The sequence below is a fragment of the Rutilus rutilus genome (genome assembly GCF_951802725.1).
Source record: "Rutilus rutilus genome assembly, chromosome: 8".
NCBI lineage: Eukaryota > Metazoa > Chordata > Actinopteri > Cypriniformes > Leuciscidae > Rutilus > Rutilus rutilus.
The window spans coordinates 2,315,449-2,336,637 of NC_140222.1; the positions used below are offsets into that span (position 1 = coordinate 2,315,449).

Here is a 21,189-nt window from a genome sequence, read left to right on the forward strand (position 1 = left end):
GCCTGCGAGGGGCGATGGGGGTATGTGGCGAGCACGACGAGGTCGAGGGCCGTGGGAGGACGGCGCGAGGCCGGTGGCGCGATTGATAATGAGCGACACGTGCGCGACGCACCGGTCTCGCATCTCTCACGGAGGAGCGGAAGCATAAAGGAGGAGCGACGACAGTGAAGAGCGAGAGAGGACAGGCCTGTGTTTTAGTTGATGTTTTGTTTTTGGTTTATGTTGCCAGCAGTCGTCCGTGAGGGGCTGCTGGCTTTTACTTTTATTTTGTATTTGTGTCATTTTATTCATTAAATATTGTTGAATGTTCGCCGGTTCCCGCCTCCTTCTTCCCGTAACAACATACCTCGTTACACCATATTTTGTCTGTATTTGATCGTTTAGACGCGCACATGAAACTCAAAGTACAGTTTGCTTGTCTAGTTGCAGTCCGTTTCCGAACGCACGCCGCCATGGGAACAGGGTCAACGCACGTCTCTTGCGCGGATCAATGTGCTTATAATAGCTCTTTTTACAACCAAACACCTCCCGCAGTTTATAATCAGCAGACACTGCATTTTACAACCATCACTGATTGTGCTCAGTGCTGTTTGGGTTTAACGTTAGGGAAAAGTGACAGCGCGCTGTTAAGAAAAAGATGAAGCACTAGACGAACGCGGCTAGTTTTAAATAGTTTTACCTCACATCTTCTTTTTATAATCCTTGGAAGCCAAAATCGAAAATAAAATTAGATGAACTACTCAGATCAGATGTATATTTGATGGGCAGACTCTCTCGAAGCACTCGGCAGATATCATCAACATCGTATAGATAGCTTCGTGAAATATTTTCTAACATTAGTGTTCAAAACTTAACAGTCCTTTGGATGTGCATCAAACTAACATATTCCAACATATTTAGAAATTTTTTGCTTATTTGCGAAAATATATCTACAATTTAATTGTTCCTTTCCAGCGGTGTCCGCCATCTTGTTTAAAAAAAATTAACCGGCTTGCTGAGTCCGCAAGGTATCCTGGGTAATTTCATCTTCCACTTCGTTTTAAGCCTGCATCGGACCTCACTATGTTTTGAGGGTTGATTTTAAGGGGAGAATAGCACTCCCCCTTGCTCTTTAGAGTATTGGGACACCCTACCCCTACACGAGAACGTGCAAAAACAAGGGTTAGGGCAGAAATCTAGGGTAAGGGGAGGTATTGGGACAGGCCCTTAGTCTTCTCGCCCCCCTCAGGAACCTGATGACTGGGTCATGCTGTCCCACCGTTTTTGACTCCACAAGGTCGTGGTGCGCAGAGATCGCAGCCACATAAACCTTCAGGGTGGAAGGAGACAGCCTTCGTTCTAACCATTCTTGAGGAAGGAGAGCACGGACCCGACCGTGCATTTTCTGGGGTCTTCTCTGCGAGAACACCAGGAGACAAAGAGGTTCCACTTCAACGCAGTCTACGCAGACATGCAGTCATAGGTGTGTCTCGTGGACAGGGCCCTAGCGGAATTGATGGTAGCCACCACCTGAGGTGGTAGGGTACTCAAACCTGACGCGTCCCGTCCAGGACCCACACATGCAGGTTCCACAGATCGGGACGTGGGTGCCAGAGGGTGTCCCGTCTCTAAGGGATTGGCTAGGAAGGGTCTGTCACGAGGAGCACCAGTTCGGAGAACCAAGTCCGGGTGGGCCAATAAGGCGCAACCAAAAGGAATGTTGTTGGTATCCCCATTTTTAAAGCGTCTCCCTTCCACATTTGGCCAATCCAAATCACAATCGACGGGCTTCCCCCAGACATGAGAAGCAGATGTGCTGCTGGCTGGTTAGTGGTTTGGGGCTTCTAAGCCCAAAATGAATTATTTTATGCCATTTGTCGATAAATGCATTCAGCTAGAGCAGGAATGTCTAACAGTAATGCACAAAGCTTGAGTGTTCGTGTGTTTAATCTTGTCTGTGTGTTGCTCACGGCACTGTCCAAAATATAAAACAATTTAATGGGGAACCTGGATGTCACTGGTGTTATAAGAAGGGAGAAGTTGTTGCCAAGGGGAATGGTTCCACTAAGTGACTTAATTGTAACTGTTTATTGAACTGTTGTATGAAATCAATGTCATATTTTCAATCGTGAAGGTATTCGGGAAACAGCACTCGGCGCGTGAGGTTGCTTAACAGTATCATATGTTAAAAATATAAAAGATTTTATAGGCAGTGTGTTGTTCACTGAGTTTCTTTGTGCGAGCTGCACTCATTCATCCTCCCTGATTTTGCACAGGACCTGTGCAAGAAGGATCACTGGGGGAAACGCATATTTGCAGAGGCCCCGCGGCCAGCTGTGCGCTAGTGCATCCATGCCGAGGGTCCCGTCTTTCAGGGAATAAAATAAGGGACAGTGGGAAGAGTCTAGGGAGGCAAAGAGATCAACCTGTGCTTCGCCAAACTGTTCCCTAATCAGCTGAACCGTCTGGGGATGGAGTCTCCATTCTCCAGGAAGTGGCTGAACCCATGAGAGCTCGTCGGCCGCACGGTTCAGCTCTCCCGGAATGAGAATGGCTTGAAGCGACCTCAGATGCTTCTGACTCCATAGGAGGAGATGGCGGGCGAGTTGCGACATACGGCGGGAATGTAGACCACCTTGTTGGTTGATATACACTACTGTCGGCGTGTTGTCTGAACGGACTACTACGTGTTGGTCCTTGAGCAACGCCTAGAAACGGTGCAGAGCCAAGCATACAAGCATACCCGAAGGCCCAAACGGGCGCCGTGCCGGAGCACCATGACCCTGTGTTCGCAAACCTGGTCTCGAGAGTGAACTAGGATCAGCCAGTCGTTGAGATAGTTCAGGATGCGAACCCCGTGTTGCCGGAGTGGCACAAGGGCTGCCTCGTTGACTTTCGTGAAGATGCGAGATACAGATTAAAGCCTATATATACTCTAGTAACTAACTCTACAAACATTTGTAAACCAGTGATAGATGGGTCTCTTAACCTTTACGCTGAGGAGAAAATCCAATGCAACTTTGAAGGGACCAAGAGAAACATGATTATGTATTTCTACTCAGCATGACTTTTAGATGTAACTAAAGTAAAATTATCAAATTATTTATTCTTGATGCAAGAAGAAGCAGACAATAAAAATGGACAATAAAAGTTTAATACTTGGTGCAGAAAATACAAAAAGAAAGTCAAATTGGAAGCAAATCAGACAGAACTCTCTCTTTATTGACTAACAAGATAGCAAAGCATCTCAATCAGCCTCTTCTTCAGCTTCCTGAGCAAGAACAGTTAGTAAAAAAAAAACAGTTGTACTTTTAAACATATACATTATATTAAGCAACATTATATATGCGATATTGCTCTTTGGGAAGGAACTGCATCTTCGAGTTGATGTGAATCTCACAGTAGAAACTGCTGTTCTTAAAGATAAACTATTTAATGTGACAAATTTTGACAATGTTTTGTTTATACTTTCGATCGTTGTGGCCAGGGCTGTAGAGTTATAGAATCGCTCCCCCGAGAAAATTTTGATTTCTCTGATTTACATATGTGCATTTCAAGACATATGAAGGCTAAACAATGTAATAGCTTAGTAATAGCTTTAAATAGTAATAGCTTTAAAATCATGTCAGTGGGCAGTAGATTGTTTGTCAATATCTGCTCTCTCTTCATCTCCATCACTTTCTTTTTCTCTCAGTCTCTCTACTATGGTCTGTCTCTTCCTAGGGGTGGGCGATATAGCCTCAAAATTATATCACGATATTTCAAGAATATTTGCGATAATGATATTTATGACGATATAGAAAATATATACAAAGTAATAAAGATACAAATAAAGAGAAAAGTTTTTGGGTAGGTCTATTCAGAAACTACAGAAACTGAATTTGTATATAAAATAACACTGATAGTCCTGAGTCCTGACTAAATTAAATACATAGGCTATTCATTCTGATTCCTTACAATGAAAGCTATCTTTTGCTGTTTTGACGTCAACATTAATGACAGACACATATGGCTGCTGTCACTTTTAGAGCTAGTGCCCGGATCCATTACTGTTTTCATTATACTGTCTGTCACACTGTCACACGGGTTTTATGCTTATTTCAGACATAACCGACTGTTTATATACTAACCATGACCGGAATTTTTACACAATTTTGCGTGTTTTTTCCCGTTAAAGCGATATAATCCGCGAAAAAGAACTTTTCTTACTCGCGAGATTTGTGAGACGGCTTTACTGTATGTATGCACGCAGAGTAAACATCTCTCAGAGAGCGCGCGAGAGTACTGAATAGTTTAAAATCGCAAATGTTTAAACTGATAAGACTTAAAAAATTATAAACTTTAGTTACGATGCAAGTGAGAAAAGACAATTCCGTCATGTCCTGACTGCTAAACACAAGAGTGTGGTATCGACGCTTGACTTGTGCAACCCATTTTGAGAGCGAGAGAGAGAAGACGCGGCGCCGCTGAACACTCACGCGGTTGGTAAAATTGCGTCTTGGAGAAAGTTTTAAAATGATTGATTTGGTCGTCATTGGAGGCTGACTTGCTGCTCTCACGCTCAGACTGGTGTTGTTGTGCGTGCTAGGGAACGTAATGTGCCATACGTCATTGCGTCGCTATATCAGTGATATCGCGATATGACACTTTTTTATCATGTAAAAATTTATACCGGTATTATCGTGGACGGTATGATATGGCACACCCCTATCTCTTCCCCTCCTAAAGCTGAGCTTTCTCTGATATTCTTTTGATTTTTGTCTGTGTCAGTGAAGAAAGTAAACATAGGCTCAACTGATATTCATATACATCAGTTTTCTTGATTATTTTCGTAATCGTATTTTCGTTATGGTCACTTATCATTTCTATCCTAAAATAGCTGTCAAATATGAAATGTTTAGTTTAGCTATATTTGATCTCACACTTCATGACCGTTAACTGAAGGCTAGAACATGCGCTCAGCAGCTTCTGTGAACATAAAGCCCGTCTACTTTAATTTGATTGGTCATCTCAATATTCTGATGTTGATGAGCGGCGACAGACCGCAGAGCTCAGACGAGAAGATCTTGGAGCTGTGCAATATCCTTGCAGCACTAAAGTAGAGTTAATACTATATTAGGGAATTATTTCACAAGCTTTATTATATACACCTTGGAAATATACTGAAGTCTGGACCTCGGTGACTTCATAACTGGCTTCAGCCGTGGTTGAGGCTGGTTAAGACAAACTAATAGTAAAGAGAGGTGGCATCACACTTGAAAGTGCTGGAACTGAAGATAAGCTACTTAATGTGAGTTTTTGTATGACTGTGTAGATTAGATGATTGAGTGAAGCTCTTCCCACATGCAGTGCAGTGATACGGTTTCTCTCCAGTGTGGATGATCATGTGAGACTTAAGGTGTCCTTGTTGTGTAAAACTCTTCCCACACTGATCACATGTGAAGGGTTTCTCTCCAGTGTGGATCCTCTCGTGTGATTTCAGGGATCCTGACCGACTGAATCTCTTGTCGCAGTGTGAACACTTGTAAGGTTTCTCTCCAGTGTGGATCCTCTGGTGCCGTTTCAACTCTTCAGCTGTGCTAAAAGTCTTCTCACACTCAAAGCACATATAATTTTTTACACCAGTGTGTATTTTTTGATGTCCTTTTAAATCCTGCGGACGTGAAAAACTCTTTCCACACAAAGAACATGAATGTGGTTTCTCTTGTGAATGAACTGTCATGTGGCTCTTCAGGTTTGAAGCTCTCAAAAATGTTTTGCCACATTTATCACATTTGTGCAGTTTCTCTCCAGTGTGGATGATCATGTGTTCCTGAAGGTTTCCTTGTCGTGTAAAACTCTTCCCACACTGATCACATGTGAATGGTTTCTCTCCAGTGTGGATCTTCATGTGTTCCTGAAGGTTTCCTTGTTGTGTAAAACTCTTCCCACACTGATCACATGTGAACGGTTTCTCTTCAGTGTGGATCCTCATGTGAATCTTCAGACTCTGTTTGTATGTGAAACTCTTCCCACACTGATCACATGTGAATGGTTTCTCTCCAGTGTGGATGATCATGTGAGACTTAAGGTGTCCTTGACGTCTAAAACTCTTCCCACACTGATCACATGTGAACGGTTTCTCTCCAGTGTGGATCCTCATGTGAATCTTCAGACTCTGTTTGTATGTGAAACTCTTTCCACACTGAGTGCAAGTGAAAGGTTTCTGAGATCTTCTTTGATGTTTCTCCACTTCATTCACTTCTTCATTTTCATCCATCGGGCCTGAAATTAAAGTGCTCAGTAAATCAATAAAATAACAATTATGTAGTGAAAAAAAAACAAACAAAAAAACAGATGTAATGGCAGAAAGTATTGAGTTTTGTTCAAACATCTGTTATACAAGATTATGATGATTTTGATCCATTATGTCCCTGGAATTTTCCATGAAAGGGGTTCATTAATGTACTAGACATTATTTTTATTTATTCATTAAAGGCACAAATCTATAGAGCCCCTAATAATTGGATATTATAATGTGAGGAAATAATATTTCAATGCTTTTGTGTTCTTTTGTGTAACTTTTTGATATTCGCAAAACCTCAGAGATATTTGCGAGTAAACGCAAAATTACACGTGGGAAGGCAAACGCTTTTGCGAGGGAGATGTACGGGCGTCCTCAGGCAGTGGTTCAGGCTTTAGTGGCTTTGTCGAATAAAGAAACATTATCAGCATGCTGGTGTAAAACTGTATATTTCTCATCTATTACCACTAGGGCTGCACGATTAATCGAAAAAAAATCACAATCTCGATTCAAACATAAATGCGATCTCATTTCTTAATGATGGCAATTCACTTCCGTGTATTTCCCTGCATTCAGATCTCTGCAGAAAAACCAGCCAATTACAATTCCCTTGTTGTACAGCCTACCGAAGTTAATGAAAAGTGTATGATGATAATAATAATATTCAAGTTGTACCGGCAAAAGTGAGTGTTTAGTGCTGTTCGCGAGAGTCACGAGTCACCACAGCAATCAACTAACCGCTTACGTTTCTGTGGTAATCTAATAGTTACAGCTCCTGCACTGGGAGTCAAGCAGCTGCAGCTTGTTTAAGGTAATGGCAAAAACTATTTTAGAACAGCAGCGAAAATGTAAAAGTAGGCTATATAAACTTTAATATATCCTTTTATGGAAACGGGCGCTTTGCTGTCCTTTTACACTTTTGCGCAGAGACAATTTTATGTCCTATAAATGTGTCATATTTTTTAATCCACGCAGATTTCAGTTGATGATTCTGTTTAAAGTTATTAATAACAAATCATGAATGAAAGAGAAAGAAAAGAGCAGAATGTGCTTTATATCGAAAAGAAATATTAAAAGCGCGATAAGTCGCGAAAGATAACTGAATTATACTGACAGGATGCTGTGCGCGCGCTCCGAGCGCAACACGGACAAGCAGTAGCCTCCGGTTGCGCGCCTAAACGGCCAAATAAACACAGAAATATTTCAAAATGCCAAGTCGAGTATTCCCGTAAACACAGTAGATGTAAGTACTATGTACATTCTGTGCCAATTGGGGCCCAGTTCGTTGGTGCACATTAACAGCTGACGAATTTAATGTACTCTCGCACATTCAACAGTCCCGAAAATGAGTTCACTTAGAGAAGCAATGGGGGAAGTCACCTACGATATGAACAGTTTCACACGAGCAGTCCTGATACGCGATGAATGCAGTTGATCCACATCCCATGACAACAAACCACACAATCTTTCCAGTCACGGAAAAATTCCGAATTCCACCATGAACGTCCAATAACTTCGACACAGTTATTGACCATGAATTTGAATGTCACTAGCTGTTAAGCCCTCATCACGCACGTCTTGACTCACTATGACTCAAAGATCACGGAGAAGATAACAGAAATAAAAAAAAAACATTTCAAATAGCAAAAACAAAATAAACCACACGTTGTTTCTCTACACTTTGGGCCTTATATTACACAGAATATATTAAGTCTCCAAAATGACGCACTTCTCAAAAGCAGTCAAATTACCGTCTTTTCATGCCATGTGCGATGCTCCTCCCCCTTCACGTAACTCACGTTATGACGCAAACTAATCATGCTCAACAATCACTGGCCAGCAATAGTACATTTACATTTAGTGCTATCTCATTGGATATGAAACAAAAACATATGGTTATATCACATTGAAATGATATTGAAATGTGAAAACAGAAAATGAAAAGCACAAATATTCAATATTTTAAAATACTTCAAAACAAAAGGCATATTTATTTTAGGGGTCCCTACAAGTAGTACGAAATTACGAGTCATCCAGTTTTTTATATCAGCTATGCATTCTGTTAATTTTGTGAATTAGTAAGTTTCGTTAGGTTTTGAAGAAATATAGAGCTGAGTATCATCAGCATAACAGTGAAAACTAATTCCATGCTTCCTAATGATATCTCCTAATGGTAGCATGTACAGATTGTGTGTGTGTGTGTGTGTGTGTGTGTGTGGGTAGCATGTACAGAGTGTGTGTGTGTGTGTGTGTGTGTGTGTGTGTGTGTGTGTGTGTGTGTGTGTGTGTGTGTGTGTGTGAGTGAGGGTAGCTTGTACAGAGTGAACAGCAGCGGTCCTAGTACTGAGCCTTGTGGTACGCCATACTGAACCAGTCTCAGTACTATGGTACGGTCTAAATCCTGACTGGAAATCCTCACAGATATCATTTCTTTCTAAAAATGAACACAGTTGTGAAGACACTGCCTTTTCTAGTATCTTTGACAGAAAAGGTAGATTCGAGATCGGCCTGTAATTGACTAATTCTGTAGGATCAAGTTGCGTTTTTTTAACGAGCGGTTTAATCATAGCCAGCTTAAAAGTTTTCGGTACATATCCTAGAGACAAAGATGAATTAATGATATTAAGAAGAGGATCTATGACCTCTGGAAGTATTTCTTTCAGTAGCTTAGTCGGTATAGGGTCTAACATACATGTTGTAGATTTAGATGATTTAATGAGTTTAGTAAATTCTTCCTCTTCTATAGCAACGAATGAATAAAATTTTCCTCAGGGAGACTACAATGCACTGCCTGATGCGATACTGTAGTAGACGGTTGCATAGTTATAATTTTCTCCCTGATATTATCAATCTTACAAGTGAAGTAGTACATAAAGTCATTACTGCTGTGCTGCTTGGAAACTTCTGGAGTTGAAGCTTTATTTTTCGTTAGTTTAGCCACTGTTTCAAATAAATACCTAGGATTATGTATATTTTCTTCTAATAGGGTTGAAAAATAAGCAGATCTAGCAGCTTTTAAAGCCTCTCTGTATGCAATCAAGCTCTCCTTCCATGAAATGCGAAATACCATCTCTCTGGCTGCTCTCTTAAGGGCCCGAGTGTGCTCGTTGTACCACGGCGTTGGACTATTTTCTTTAATCTTCTTTAATCGCAACGAAGCAACTGTGTCTAAAGTGCTGGAAAAGAGAGAGTTAAACGTTTCTGTCGCAATATCTAGTTCTTCTAAGCTATCTGGGATGCTGAGATGATGAAACTGATCAGGAAGATTATTAATAAAGCAATCTTTAGTGGCAGAAGTGATACGTCTTACTAGGGGTGACCCCGAATAGTCGAAGATTCGATGCTTCAATTGGAGGAGCCTGATTCGACTACCGATCTCACGGTCGAATCTTCGCAGAGGTGTTATGAAACGAGGACCATGCCACTTTGGCTATATGAGGGCGCTCAATGTCTGATTTCACATAGAACTAGCGGTCAATACGTTAATTCAGCCTATTATGATAATGCTGTATATAAAAATGTGCAAAAAAAGAAGCTTTTAATAAATATTTTTTTACGTGCGTGAATAAATCCAAACACCCCGTGACAGATTTAGGTTTCACTTTCGATCTGTGACCGACAGAGGAGCGTCTCGGCGGCAAGGATTTAAATCTTTAACAATGTCTGGGATAAGAAAATCTAAAGTGTGGATGTGCACCATCAGAAAGGATATTCTCCAAGGCTGGATTTAGCATCAGGAAAACCAAGATCGCACTTCTGCCGGCCAACGTTAACATGTTGGTTTTCCACAGGACATTCTAAAATGCTTGAAAAAAGCTTTTAAAACGCTTAAAAGGCACTTTAACGTGGCTTAATGTACACAGTAGTACGCACTTTATTCAGAAACCATGTGCAGATAAGCAGATGAACCCAGAATATGAATACAATGCATTCCTCCTCTAGTAAAGCGTTTTCTTTATATAATTTGATATTTTAATTTAACTATTTTAGGAGATTAAGACGTTAAACGTTTCTAACGTTAAGTGTTTTAGAATGTATTTTATCCGCGCGCACAAAAGACTCCAACGGACACAGAGTGAAAGACTGGATTTGTTCTCTCGATCAGGTATACGGGTACAAGTGATTTCAAAACTTTTCAGTCGGTTCTAATTTGATTTTTGGATGCTGTGAACATTTTTAGCTAAAAAGACTGCCTCTCCAGTTTAGCATTTATTGTTGTTTCTGCAGTTAAAAAGACAAAGTTGAAAATTATGGCTACTATCGTTATTTTAATAATTTCTTTATTTTTATTTTATTTATTGATCTTATTGATTTATTTATTATTTATTGATTGTATAAATTCATCTGACACTCATGCACATTTTCATTATGTGTTAAAATTGTAATCTTAGTTCAAATGGAACATTATTATTATGTACAACTGTATACATCATTTAAATAAGCATGATGTATTTATTGTCTAATGCCCAGGTGGTGTAGGATTACAAATGTATTAAATGTTTAATTTAGTTTTTCCACTGCAATAGTATATAAACTGATAAAGTTTAGTAGACTGATATCAGATGATTATTGAGTCTCCAGCAAGAGTCTCCTTTCCGGCCAGTCCTGTTTTCTCTATAGTGTTTTAAATGAGTCAGATCACTGAGATTCTCACCTTTTGGAGCCCAAATGGCTTTCGGAGCCCCTGGCTCGTTGAATCGTTAGGTTGATTGGATTAGCTGTAGGGGAGACTTTTTGTCTTTAATGGCTCTGGGATGGCTCTTGGAACCAGAGTTCCTGGCCAGTATCAGCATTTGAATAAGTTATGCTGATTCAATTGGACTGGTAGTGATCTCAGAGTAGGGTGTGTTCCTACTTCATTTGCATGCTTTGTTCAGAGTCTCCGCCTCTATGTAATCCCTCCCCCTTGGAATGTATACAACTACAATGCATACTGTATTAGATTTAGATTTTTTGAATGACTGCAGCAACGTCCTTGCTTTGATGAAGGAAAAGAAGTTTCCAACAGTGGCATGCACAATATCAAAATATAGAACTGTAAAATTAGCAGGGCTTAAAGTGAAAAAAAAAAAAATCCTGAGCCTGAACTTTCTGTGGCTCAACCAGGACTTTTACCAAGCCTGTTTCAGGCATGAAAATGGGTCAGGGGTGAAAAAGGTGAGAAGGATATTACCCCTTTAGACTTTATTTGTCCCCATAGGGCAATTGGTTTTGCAGCAAGATAAACACAGGACAGTCACAGATGCACAAATACAAGACAAAAACACATAAGAAATAATTAATGTAACAGGCCCTTGTTAAAATAACATCTGACAATTCATAGTATAGCCACATTTCCATAACCATCCCCATTTCGGCAACAACATCATCAAAAACAAGCAATACTATACATATTATAATAATAATAACCCCATCACTATTTAATAGTTATAGTCTGTCTACTCCTCCGGGCTGAATTCATAAACAAGATGGCTCTCGGGACGAATGAATACTTATATCTGTTATTCTTCACTGGAGGTAATCTGTACCGAGACCCGGAAGGCAATATCTGGAACTCAGAATAAAGGGGGTGGGAGCTATCAAGGATAACTGCATTGGCCTTCCTAACTACCTGTCTATCATACAGGACAGAAAGGCTACTCTGCTGAACACCTATAATTTTACTACTGACCTTCACTATATTGGAGAGGGCAGTTTTGGCCTTGACAGTGAGACTACCATACCAGCAAATTAAAGAGAATGTTAAAACAGACTCAATGTATGATTTATAAAAAAGGGTCATGAGAGTCTTATCAACACGAAATTTTGACAGTTTGCGAAGACAAAACAGTCTTTGTTGGCCCTTCTATTACCCCTTTAGGCGGGTCCGGGGCATGATCCCCCGGGAAGAACATTTTGAAAATTCCATATTTTAAAAGCATCAATCTGATGCATTTTTAGATTCATTTTTTTGCCAACCTTGGGAGAGCTGGAGAAACTTAACTTCAGCCATGAGTCAAAAATATTATGGCCTCCTTACTTAGTATTATGCAAGCCATTTATGCCAGCTTGTCACTGGGTCTAACATTTACAGTATATGAGGCACAATGTGGTAAGGGCACCACAAATGGCTTAATGCAAAACCCCCACAAGATATGGTGGGCATGCTGTAACTCGTCTACTCTCCCATCGTGATTGACAGCCAATACAATGTTATGTAATTCAGATTTTAATATTTTATTGGCAAAGATAACCTAAAACACACAATACAGTGGTCATCCTCTATTGACGAGGTTTGCCAAATCGGGTTACACAAAGAGCAAGTCGAAGAGCCCATATACTGTAGAAGAGCAAGTTTTTCACAGTCTATAGGACTGTCACTCCAGTTCAACCCCAAACTAAGTATTATGATACTGTCACTGTTAGGGATGGGCATTGTTAAGTATTTATCGATACTACTCCTCTTATCGATACTCCTTATCGATCCGGTACTTTAAAAGGAAAAAAAAAACTTAGATAGACTACTGTTTATAGGTAATGTAGCCTACGCCTATATTTATTTTTTATTACACATTTACTCTACATTTGGACCCAATTTATCTCCAATTTGTGCAAACACTTAATATATGGGAGGTAAAATACAAGTATAGACCAAAATGTGAAGTTAATATTTTTCAAAATTATCTAGTAAATAAAGGATTAAGTCTCATACATGTTTTGTTAATCAGGGTTTCTGCAGGTTTCAGTAAGTCAAATTTAAGACCTTTTTAAGACATTTTAAGACCATTAAGATTGAAATTTAAGACCTACACGACACATTATCCAAGTTAGATAGATAGTTACCTCGGGATCATTAGAGTATCTATCTATCTATCTATCTATCTATCTATCTATCTATCTATCTATCTATGATTATCTGATGTGTGTGTGTGTGTGTGAGAGAGAGGGAGAGGTAGATTTTTTTTTATAGAAAATTGTACTTTTGCATATTATACTGTAAAAACACAATTATTGTTAATTTTAGTTGATCATAGTTGATCATAACTAGAGAGGAAATGATGAGATGATTAAAGTGACCAAAGTTATCACGGTTATCACTGAATCCTGTTCAAAAAGTACTAATACTACAGTGTCTTGCAACATGTTATCTACTAACATGTACAAGTTCAAATAAAGTTTTGACAAAAAAGGTTTTATACAAAGATAAACCTCATATTTCAGCCTTTAAATATTTTTTTTATAAAAAGAATGAGTCAAAAAAGATAAATTACTGACATTTACACATTAGCTTATACTTATTATTAGTGTTTGGGTGCACCCCCATCCTTCATGTTGACTGAGCTTTCAATGTTGTTATGGAAAGGGGTGATTGGTTGGTTCCTGTCACATGACCTGCGGTGCGTTTGCGGCATCCTGAAAAGTTTAGTTTTTTCATCTCGTTACGCCTGGTAAAAAAATTAGCGCGTCGCTTGAATTATGAGCGCGCTTGCCGCACGCCTACATTTGAACAAACTTGAGCGTGCAAAAGATCCGATATGTGAACGGCCTCTGGCGAGCTAGCTCATTTCAAGCCACGAGCGACTGGAGCACGCGAGCGAGGTGTTGGAGACCCCTGATCCAGCGCTCCGCTTTGTAGGCTACAACTCCATACTTTTTTGCTACTTTGTAATAACTTTCTGCGGCCAGCGTTTCAGGAAGTGAACGAGGGTAAACACTTTTTTAGACCTGACTAAATGAAATTTAAGACCTAGGATGAAAATCTGGCCGTTTTTAAGAAAATCTGGCACGGCATGTAGCGTTATCTGGCGTGCTCTCGTGTGGGGTACCGGGGATGGACAGATCCGAATGAATTCCGAATGAATTCATGAGAGCAACAGAGCCTTTTAGTGCTTATTTTAGCGCCGGTGATAAGCGCGGCGACGCAGCGACCCCGTTCACCCGACTTTATTCCACAGAATAAGCAAAACTCTACACTCACTGTGGATCAGTCGTAGAACTTGCTGCTCTTCGCCTCTTTATCCGATGACTCGTCTGGTCGATCATTAGCGTCCATTTTGCAAAACTTCTTTTGCATAATCCACAACAACAGGCCTGTCTTCCACCTGCCCTGCGCCCATCACCTCTTCTTTTAGATGTTTAAAGTTGTAAATAAGCCATTAACACTAGCTACAGCATCCATGTAGTCATTGTTTTGGTTTCCGAGAGAAGCACGTTAGAGCGAGGCTGCGTGTGAGATGCATTCAGGGACCGTAAGAAGTGCGGGAAAGGCGAGTTTTTTTCACAAATGCGCGGAAAATCGGGACAAATATATAACAGTCGAGTTCTCCAGCGGGTGGCAATAGTGGTGACAGGTAGGTTGAAGGGGACCGGTGTGTTATTCAAGTCAGATTAAAGTGCCTCCGACTGTAATTTGCAGCCTGATAAATACATTTTGCCTGTGCTGGAGGCCGGACCTGCCCTCATGCCGGAATACTTTAAGCCCTGAATTAGGCTGTGTAGTTGACATGGAGATAAGACGTCGGAGCGCAAAAATGTGGTTTCTCCTGTCCAACAACAACCAGACCGTTATTTCCGGCGTGACGATCGAGTCTGTCCCAAAAATACCTCTCAATGCGCCCTCGTGGACTCACGCCAAGGGCCCTATAGGTCTGCACTACATGACGTCACCAAAGTGTGGACTCTGAGGAGGTCCACAAGTCCGGAGTGTGCCATTTGGGACAGGGCCATGATGTTTTCAAGTTTTCCCTGGTGTCTGCGCGCGCAGTGAGTGGGCGCGGCCAATTTGATAATTTTTCGTCTTGACGTCACAACAAAAAGGAAAATGACTCATTGGAAAAACGATTCATTAAATTGACTCAGAGTCGACTCCTACTTTTGAGAGACAATAACTTTTTTTACCGTGAACTTTCATATATAAAACTTTGCAGGATGTTTTTGTTCACTTAGATCTATGTTACACACTACATGAAAGGTCATTTTCAAAATAACATAATAGGTGCCCTTTAATGTTCTTCAGCCTCACTAATGAAGAATCAGGAATAAACACCAACCTTTGTTCTTCAGTGTGTTTCATTCTGCAGTGTTCTGGATCTCTCATGTTCTCACTGTCCTTCAATAAACTCTGTCTTTGCAGATTTCAGCTCTTCCTGATGGTTTGATGCTCGTCTTCACTTGTAGCTGATGGGAATATTCCAGCATTTATTGGTGAATTGCAGTGGGAGGGGCTTCACTGACAGAGGAGGGGCTTCACAGAAGGAGGAGGAGCTTCATTGAAGGAGGAGGAGCAGATCTGACTAAATCAAGAAGAAATCACTTACTGAGTTAAAAAAAAATAGTCCACCCACTTTAAGTATTTATGGTCACATTATAAAAAATTAAGAATAAAAAAAAAAGATTAAAACATAAAAATATATTTACAGGTTTGCAAGAAACAAATGGCGCACCAATACAGTTAACTCAACTTTTTTTTGTTTATTGAGTTGCATATGAAACATGGTTCATCACAGATTATTGAAATAAAAGCCATTATGAAACTTACCTATATCTTGTAGATGTCACAATAGCTGATCGTGTCGTTTGCTCAAATCTGTTGACAATAAAATTAGCTTAATGTGTGAATTTACAGATCTGAAGACATCAGCATAATGAATGAGGAGAAAACAGGATCTATTGACATGAAATAAAGAGGCTTTTCAGCTGCTCTGATAATAGTGATGAGCCATAGACTATCAATACTAATTCAACAAGAATATAGAGAATACAAGAATGATACAGTAAAATATTACAACAGTAATATAAATGTAAATATAAAGACAGCCGCTGATGACATTTTCAACCCTTGTAATTTGTCCACATGAATCCGATTCCCTAATAACTTCATAACAACAAAGAAGTTCGCTAACATCTTACCGTTTTGTATGGGAAAAGAAAGACACACGATGAAAACCTTTCTGAAAAGACCCCGTAAAATGTTGAGTAAACTTTATAGTGCAGTTACGAGATTTAACGTGTGAACTGTTTACCTCAAAAGACTCAGAAGACGCGCGACCGCGAAAGTGGTGACGTCATCACCACGAGACGAAATAAATGATAGATTATCAAAAACTCATTTTTAAGCATACATTTTCTCCACTCAACTCTGGGATTTGGAACAAAAAAATATATTACATTTAAAAATATATATTTTTTTTTTACAGAAACTTGTACAATAACGGTATAATTTTGGTCAGACAGTTATTTAAGAATAATGAACATCTCTTTACTGTTAATTCCTTAATCATTATAAGATCCCTGTAACTACTAAAGAGTTTGTTGTAGTATTTGATGCCATTCCCAGTGGCCTTATTCAACTTTTCAGGCATGTTTTTAAAAGCCTCTCCTGCTCGCCAAGGCTGCATTTAAAAAAAAACAGTAATGTTGTGAAATGTTATCACAATTAAAAAAAAAGAAAAGTATAATTTGTTCCTGAGACCAAAGCTGAATTTTAGCATCATTACTCCAGTCTTCAGTGTCACATGATCCTTCAGAAATCACTCTAATATGAGGATTTGATGCAAAAAAATTTTTTTCAGGATTCTTTGATTAATAGAAAGTTACAAAGAACAGAAATATAAATCTTTTGTAATATTAATCACTACCATTCAAAAGTTTGGGATCAGTAAGAAATTGTATTTATTTTTTGGCTGGGGAAATAAATAAAATAAATCAATGGGAAATCAATGAATCCCTAAAATGGGATCATCAACATGTGAAAAACTACTCAAACCCAAAATCGTATAAATTTATTTAGAGATTTCTGTAACTTATCCAACCATACACAAAACAGATCAGACATCCAAGAAATGCATGCTTACTCAAAATGACATTGCACTAAACATGATGCAAGTAGTTTTACATTTTGTTTACCCAGAAAACTAACATATCTAGCATTAGCCTTACCTTAAGTTTTCATAGCCATACTTGCACCACTTAAATCATTGTCAAGGACAAAGCCAAGATAATTAACACTATTTCTGTCTGATATTACACAATCCCCTACCTTGACACACAGGTTAGGAACCTTGTTCAGTTTACTTTTAGACTCACATAACATGATCCCGTTTCTTATAAATGCAATAAGAGTTTATTTTCAGAGAGCCAGTCTCTTACTTTATAAAACTCCTCATATCACTTGTATTTTACTGACATCCTCGTCTGAAACCAGTAAAGCAGAGAACAAATTACAGTCACAAACTGCTTGCATATCATTTATGTATAGGAGGAATAAAAGGGGGCCTAAGACACTTCCCTGGGGAACTCCATTATTAATAACTGTTTATTCAGAGAGAAACCCATCCATTTCTAACTTCATAACTGGCTACAGCCGTGGTTGAGGCTGGTTAGACAAACTAATAGGAAAGAGAGGTGGCATCGCACTTGAAAGTGCTGGAACTGAAGATAAGCTACTTAATGTGAGTTTTTGTATGTCTGTGTAGAGTAGATGAATGAGTGAAGCTCTTCCCACATGCAGTGCAGTGATACGGTTTCTCTCCAGTGTGGATCCTCTCGTGTTTTTTCAGGGTTCCTGACTGACTGAATCTCTTGTCGCAGTGTGAACACTTGTAAGGTTTCTCTCCAGTGTGGATCCTCTGGTGCTGTTTCAAAACTTCAGCTGTGATAAAAGTCTTCCCACACTCAAAGCACATGTGATTTCTTACACCAATGTGTATTTTCTGATGTTCTTTTAAATGGTACAGACGTGAAAAACTCTTTCCACACAAAGAACATGAATGTGGTTTCTCCTGTGAATGAACTTTCATGTGTCTCTTCAGGGCTGAAGCCCACAAAAATGTTTTACCACATTGATCACATTCATGCAGTTTCTCTCTAGTGTGGATGTTCATGTGTTCCTGAAGGTGTCCTTGATGTCTAAAACTCTTCCCGCACTGATCACATGTGAACAGTTTCTCTCCAGTGTGGATCCTCATGTGAGACTTAAGGTTACCATTTTGGTTAAAATCTTTTCCACACTGATCACATGTGAACGGTTTCTCTCCAGTGTGGATCCTCATGTGAATCTTCAGACTCTGTTTGCTTGTGAAACTCTTTCCACACTGATTGCAAGTGAAAGATTTCTGAGATCTTCTTTGATGTTTCTCCACTTCATTCACTTCTTCATTCTCATCCATCGGGCCTGAAATTAAAGTTAAAAAGTGCTCAGTAAATCAATAAAAGAACAATTATGTAGTGAAAAAACTAGATCACAAGTGGACGTGCTAAACACTGGTGTAAACAGGGTCTATAACAATTTGAGCTTGTCCACTTTTGACCACTTCCAGAGGTAGTCGAAAACACATTCATCCGGATTGCTTTGTTAGTGTAGACGCTCATGTGGTCGAGTGTGTTCAAACAGACACAAATGGGTAAACATTATGGGAAGCGCTGTAGCCACCATATAATTCACAACTAGATTGTTCCTAGTCACGGATCACTAATGGCCCTTGTGGTAAGAAAGAGGGGGTTGGAGCAGGAAAGCAAACGTCTTTGTTCATTTGCAACCCTAAAGAACGCAAAAACAATGAAATATAGTTTTTCCATCACCATGTCCCTTTAGGGGCTCTGAATAGATCACATTTTTGTAGTGAGAACTGTTAAATATTTGATAAACTACGCAACTACCTAAAATATTAACATTTTAAAAATATGCAATAATGCTATAATTTTAACACTCTCTGTTTTTACACAAACTAAACCACGTGTAGCAAAGTCTATTTATTTGATCATTGTTTTTAAATGTTGGTGTTTGAGCAAGATAATAACAATATTTTGGAATGAGCAAAAACTGTATTAAGACATATCCATAAGTATTTGTAATTGTGAACCTATCTGACCGCTACCATTTTGTCTATTTAAATGGAGAAAAATCGATCATAACTCCAGTAAACTATGGAGTGCCGCAGGGATCTGTGTTAGGCCCTCTATTATTCTCATATGCTGCCACTTGGAAATATTATAAGGAAACATGGAATTAGTTTCCATTGTTATGCTGATGACACTCAAATATATATTTCATCACGGCCGGATGAAAACGCTAAATTATCCAAATTGACAGAGTGTGTTAAAGATATAAAAGATTGGATGACGCGCAATTTTCTTTTATTAAATCCAGACAAGACAGAGGTACTACTTATCGGTTCAAAAAACCACCCACAAAACCTCTCACTCTACAACTTTAACATAGTAGGGTGTCCTGTTACTTTATCCTCTACAGTAAAAGACCTGGGTGTTATACTAGACTGCAACCTGTCTTTTGAAAATCATATTTCATATGTTACAAAAACAGCCTTTTTTCACCTTAGAAACGTTGCTAAGCTACGTAATATGCTATCAGTTTCTGATGCAGAAAAGTTAGTTCATGCATTCATGACCTCGAGACTAGATTACTGTAATGCTTTATTAGCTGGTTGTCCTGCATCCTCAATAAACAAGCTACAGTTAGTCCAAAATGCTGCCGCTAGAGTTCTTACTAGATCAAGAAAATATGATCATATAACACAGATTTTATCATCACTACATTGGTTACCTATAAAGTCCCGTATTAATTACAAGGTATTACTACTGACTTATAAAGCCCTAAACGGCTTAGCTCCAGTCTATTTAACGGATCTTCTATCACCCTATAATCCATCGCGCTCTTTAAGATCACTAAATTCGAGGCTTTTGATCATACCTAGGATATCCAGATCCACCAAAGGAGGGAGAGCATTTTCACATTTAGCTCCAAAACTCTGGAATAGCCTTCCTGATAGTGTTCGTTGCTCAGACTCGCTCTCCCAGTTTACAACTAGATTAAAGACGCATCTCTTCAGCCAGGCATTCATATAATACTTTTAATCTTACAGTTAAATCCGGTCTCTAGTTCATAAACGCCAGAGGAGAACTGGCCCCCGACTGAGCCTGGGTTCTCCCAAGGTTTTTTTTTCTCCATTAGGTCACCTGATGGAGTTTTTCGGTTCCTTGCCACTGTTGCCTTTGGCTTGCTCAGTTGGGGATACTTAATTTAATTAATCAATCAACAATACTATTGATCAGCATTACCAAACGTGGATGTTTTACACTAGAAACAAACACTAGAAACTGATGTACTATTTTATCTAATACTGTGAAGCTGCTTTGATACAATCTGTATTGTGAAAAGCGCTATATAAATAAAGTTGACTTGACTTGAACCAGATGTAAAATAAACAGAAAAAAATACTCAGATAAAACTAATATTGACTTACAGATAACAAACATCCTTGTTTTAAAAATAAATAATTGCACCCGGTTCATATTATTTGCTGCTTTAATTATAATTCATAACTAGATTTGTCCTACTATAACAGATCTAAATCTGATGAACTGCTTCATAACCTTAATGTTCTTCAGCCTCACTAATGAAGAATCAGGAATAAACACCAACCTCTTTGTTCTTCAGTGTGTTTCATTCTGCAGTGTTCTGGATCTCTCATGTTCTCACTGTCCTTCAATAAACTCTGTCTTTGCAGATTTCAGCTCTTCCTGATGGTTTGATGCTCGTCTTCACTTGTAGCTGATGGGAATATTCCAGCATTTAGTGGTGAATTGCAGTGGGAGGAGCTTCACTGAAGGAGGAGGAGCTTCACTGAAGGAGGAGGAGCAGATCTGACAAAATCAAGAAGAAATCACTTACTGAGTAAAAAAAAATAGTCCACCCACTTTAAGTATTTATAGTCACATTGTAAAAAGAAATAAGAATAAAATAAGATTAAAACATATAAATATATTTACAGATTTGCAAGAAACAAATGGCACAGCAATTGAGTTAACTCAACTTTTTTTTTGTTTATTGTGTTGCATATGAAACATGGTTCATCACAGATTATTGAAATAAAAGCCATTATGAAACTTACCTATATCTTGTAGATGTCCCAATAGCTGATCGTGTCGTT

At 39.1% G+C, this 21,189-nt stretch overlaps 1 protein-coding gene across 1 annotated transcript; it reads right to left on the reverse strand.

Annotated features, from left to right (window-relative positions):
* Positions 1–3,187: 3,187 nt before the first annotated feature.
* LOC311295730 (uncharacterized protein) lies at positions 3,188–16,284 on the reverse strand. The gene is made up of 4 exons (XM_084417233.1): positions 16,151–16,284; positions 15,780–15,827; positions 15,292–15,534; positions 3,188–6,243 (listed from the first exon to the last, which is right to left on the reverse strand). The coding sequence occupies exon 4, from the start codon at positions 6,236–6,238 to the stop codon at positions 5,261–5,263; it is 978 nt and encodes a 325-aa protein (XP_084273359.1). The 5' UTR covers positions 6,239–6,243; positions 15,292–15,534; positions 15,780–15,827; positions 16,151–16,284; the 3' UTR covers positions 3,188–5,260.
* Positions 16,285–21,189: the final 4,905 nt, after the last annotated feature.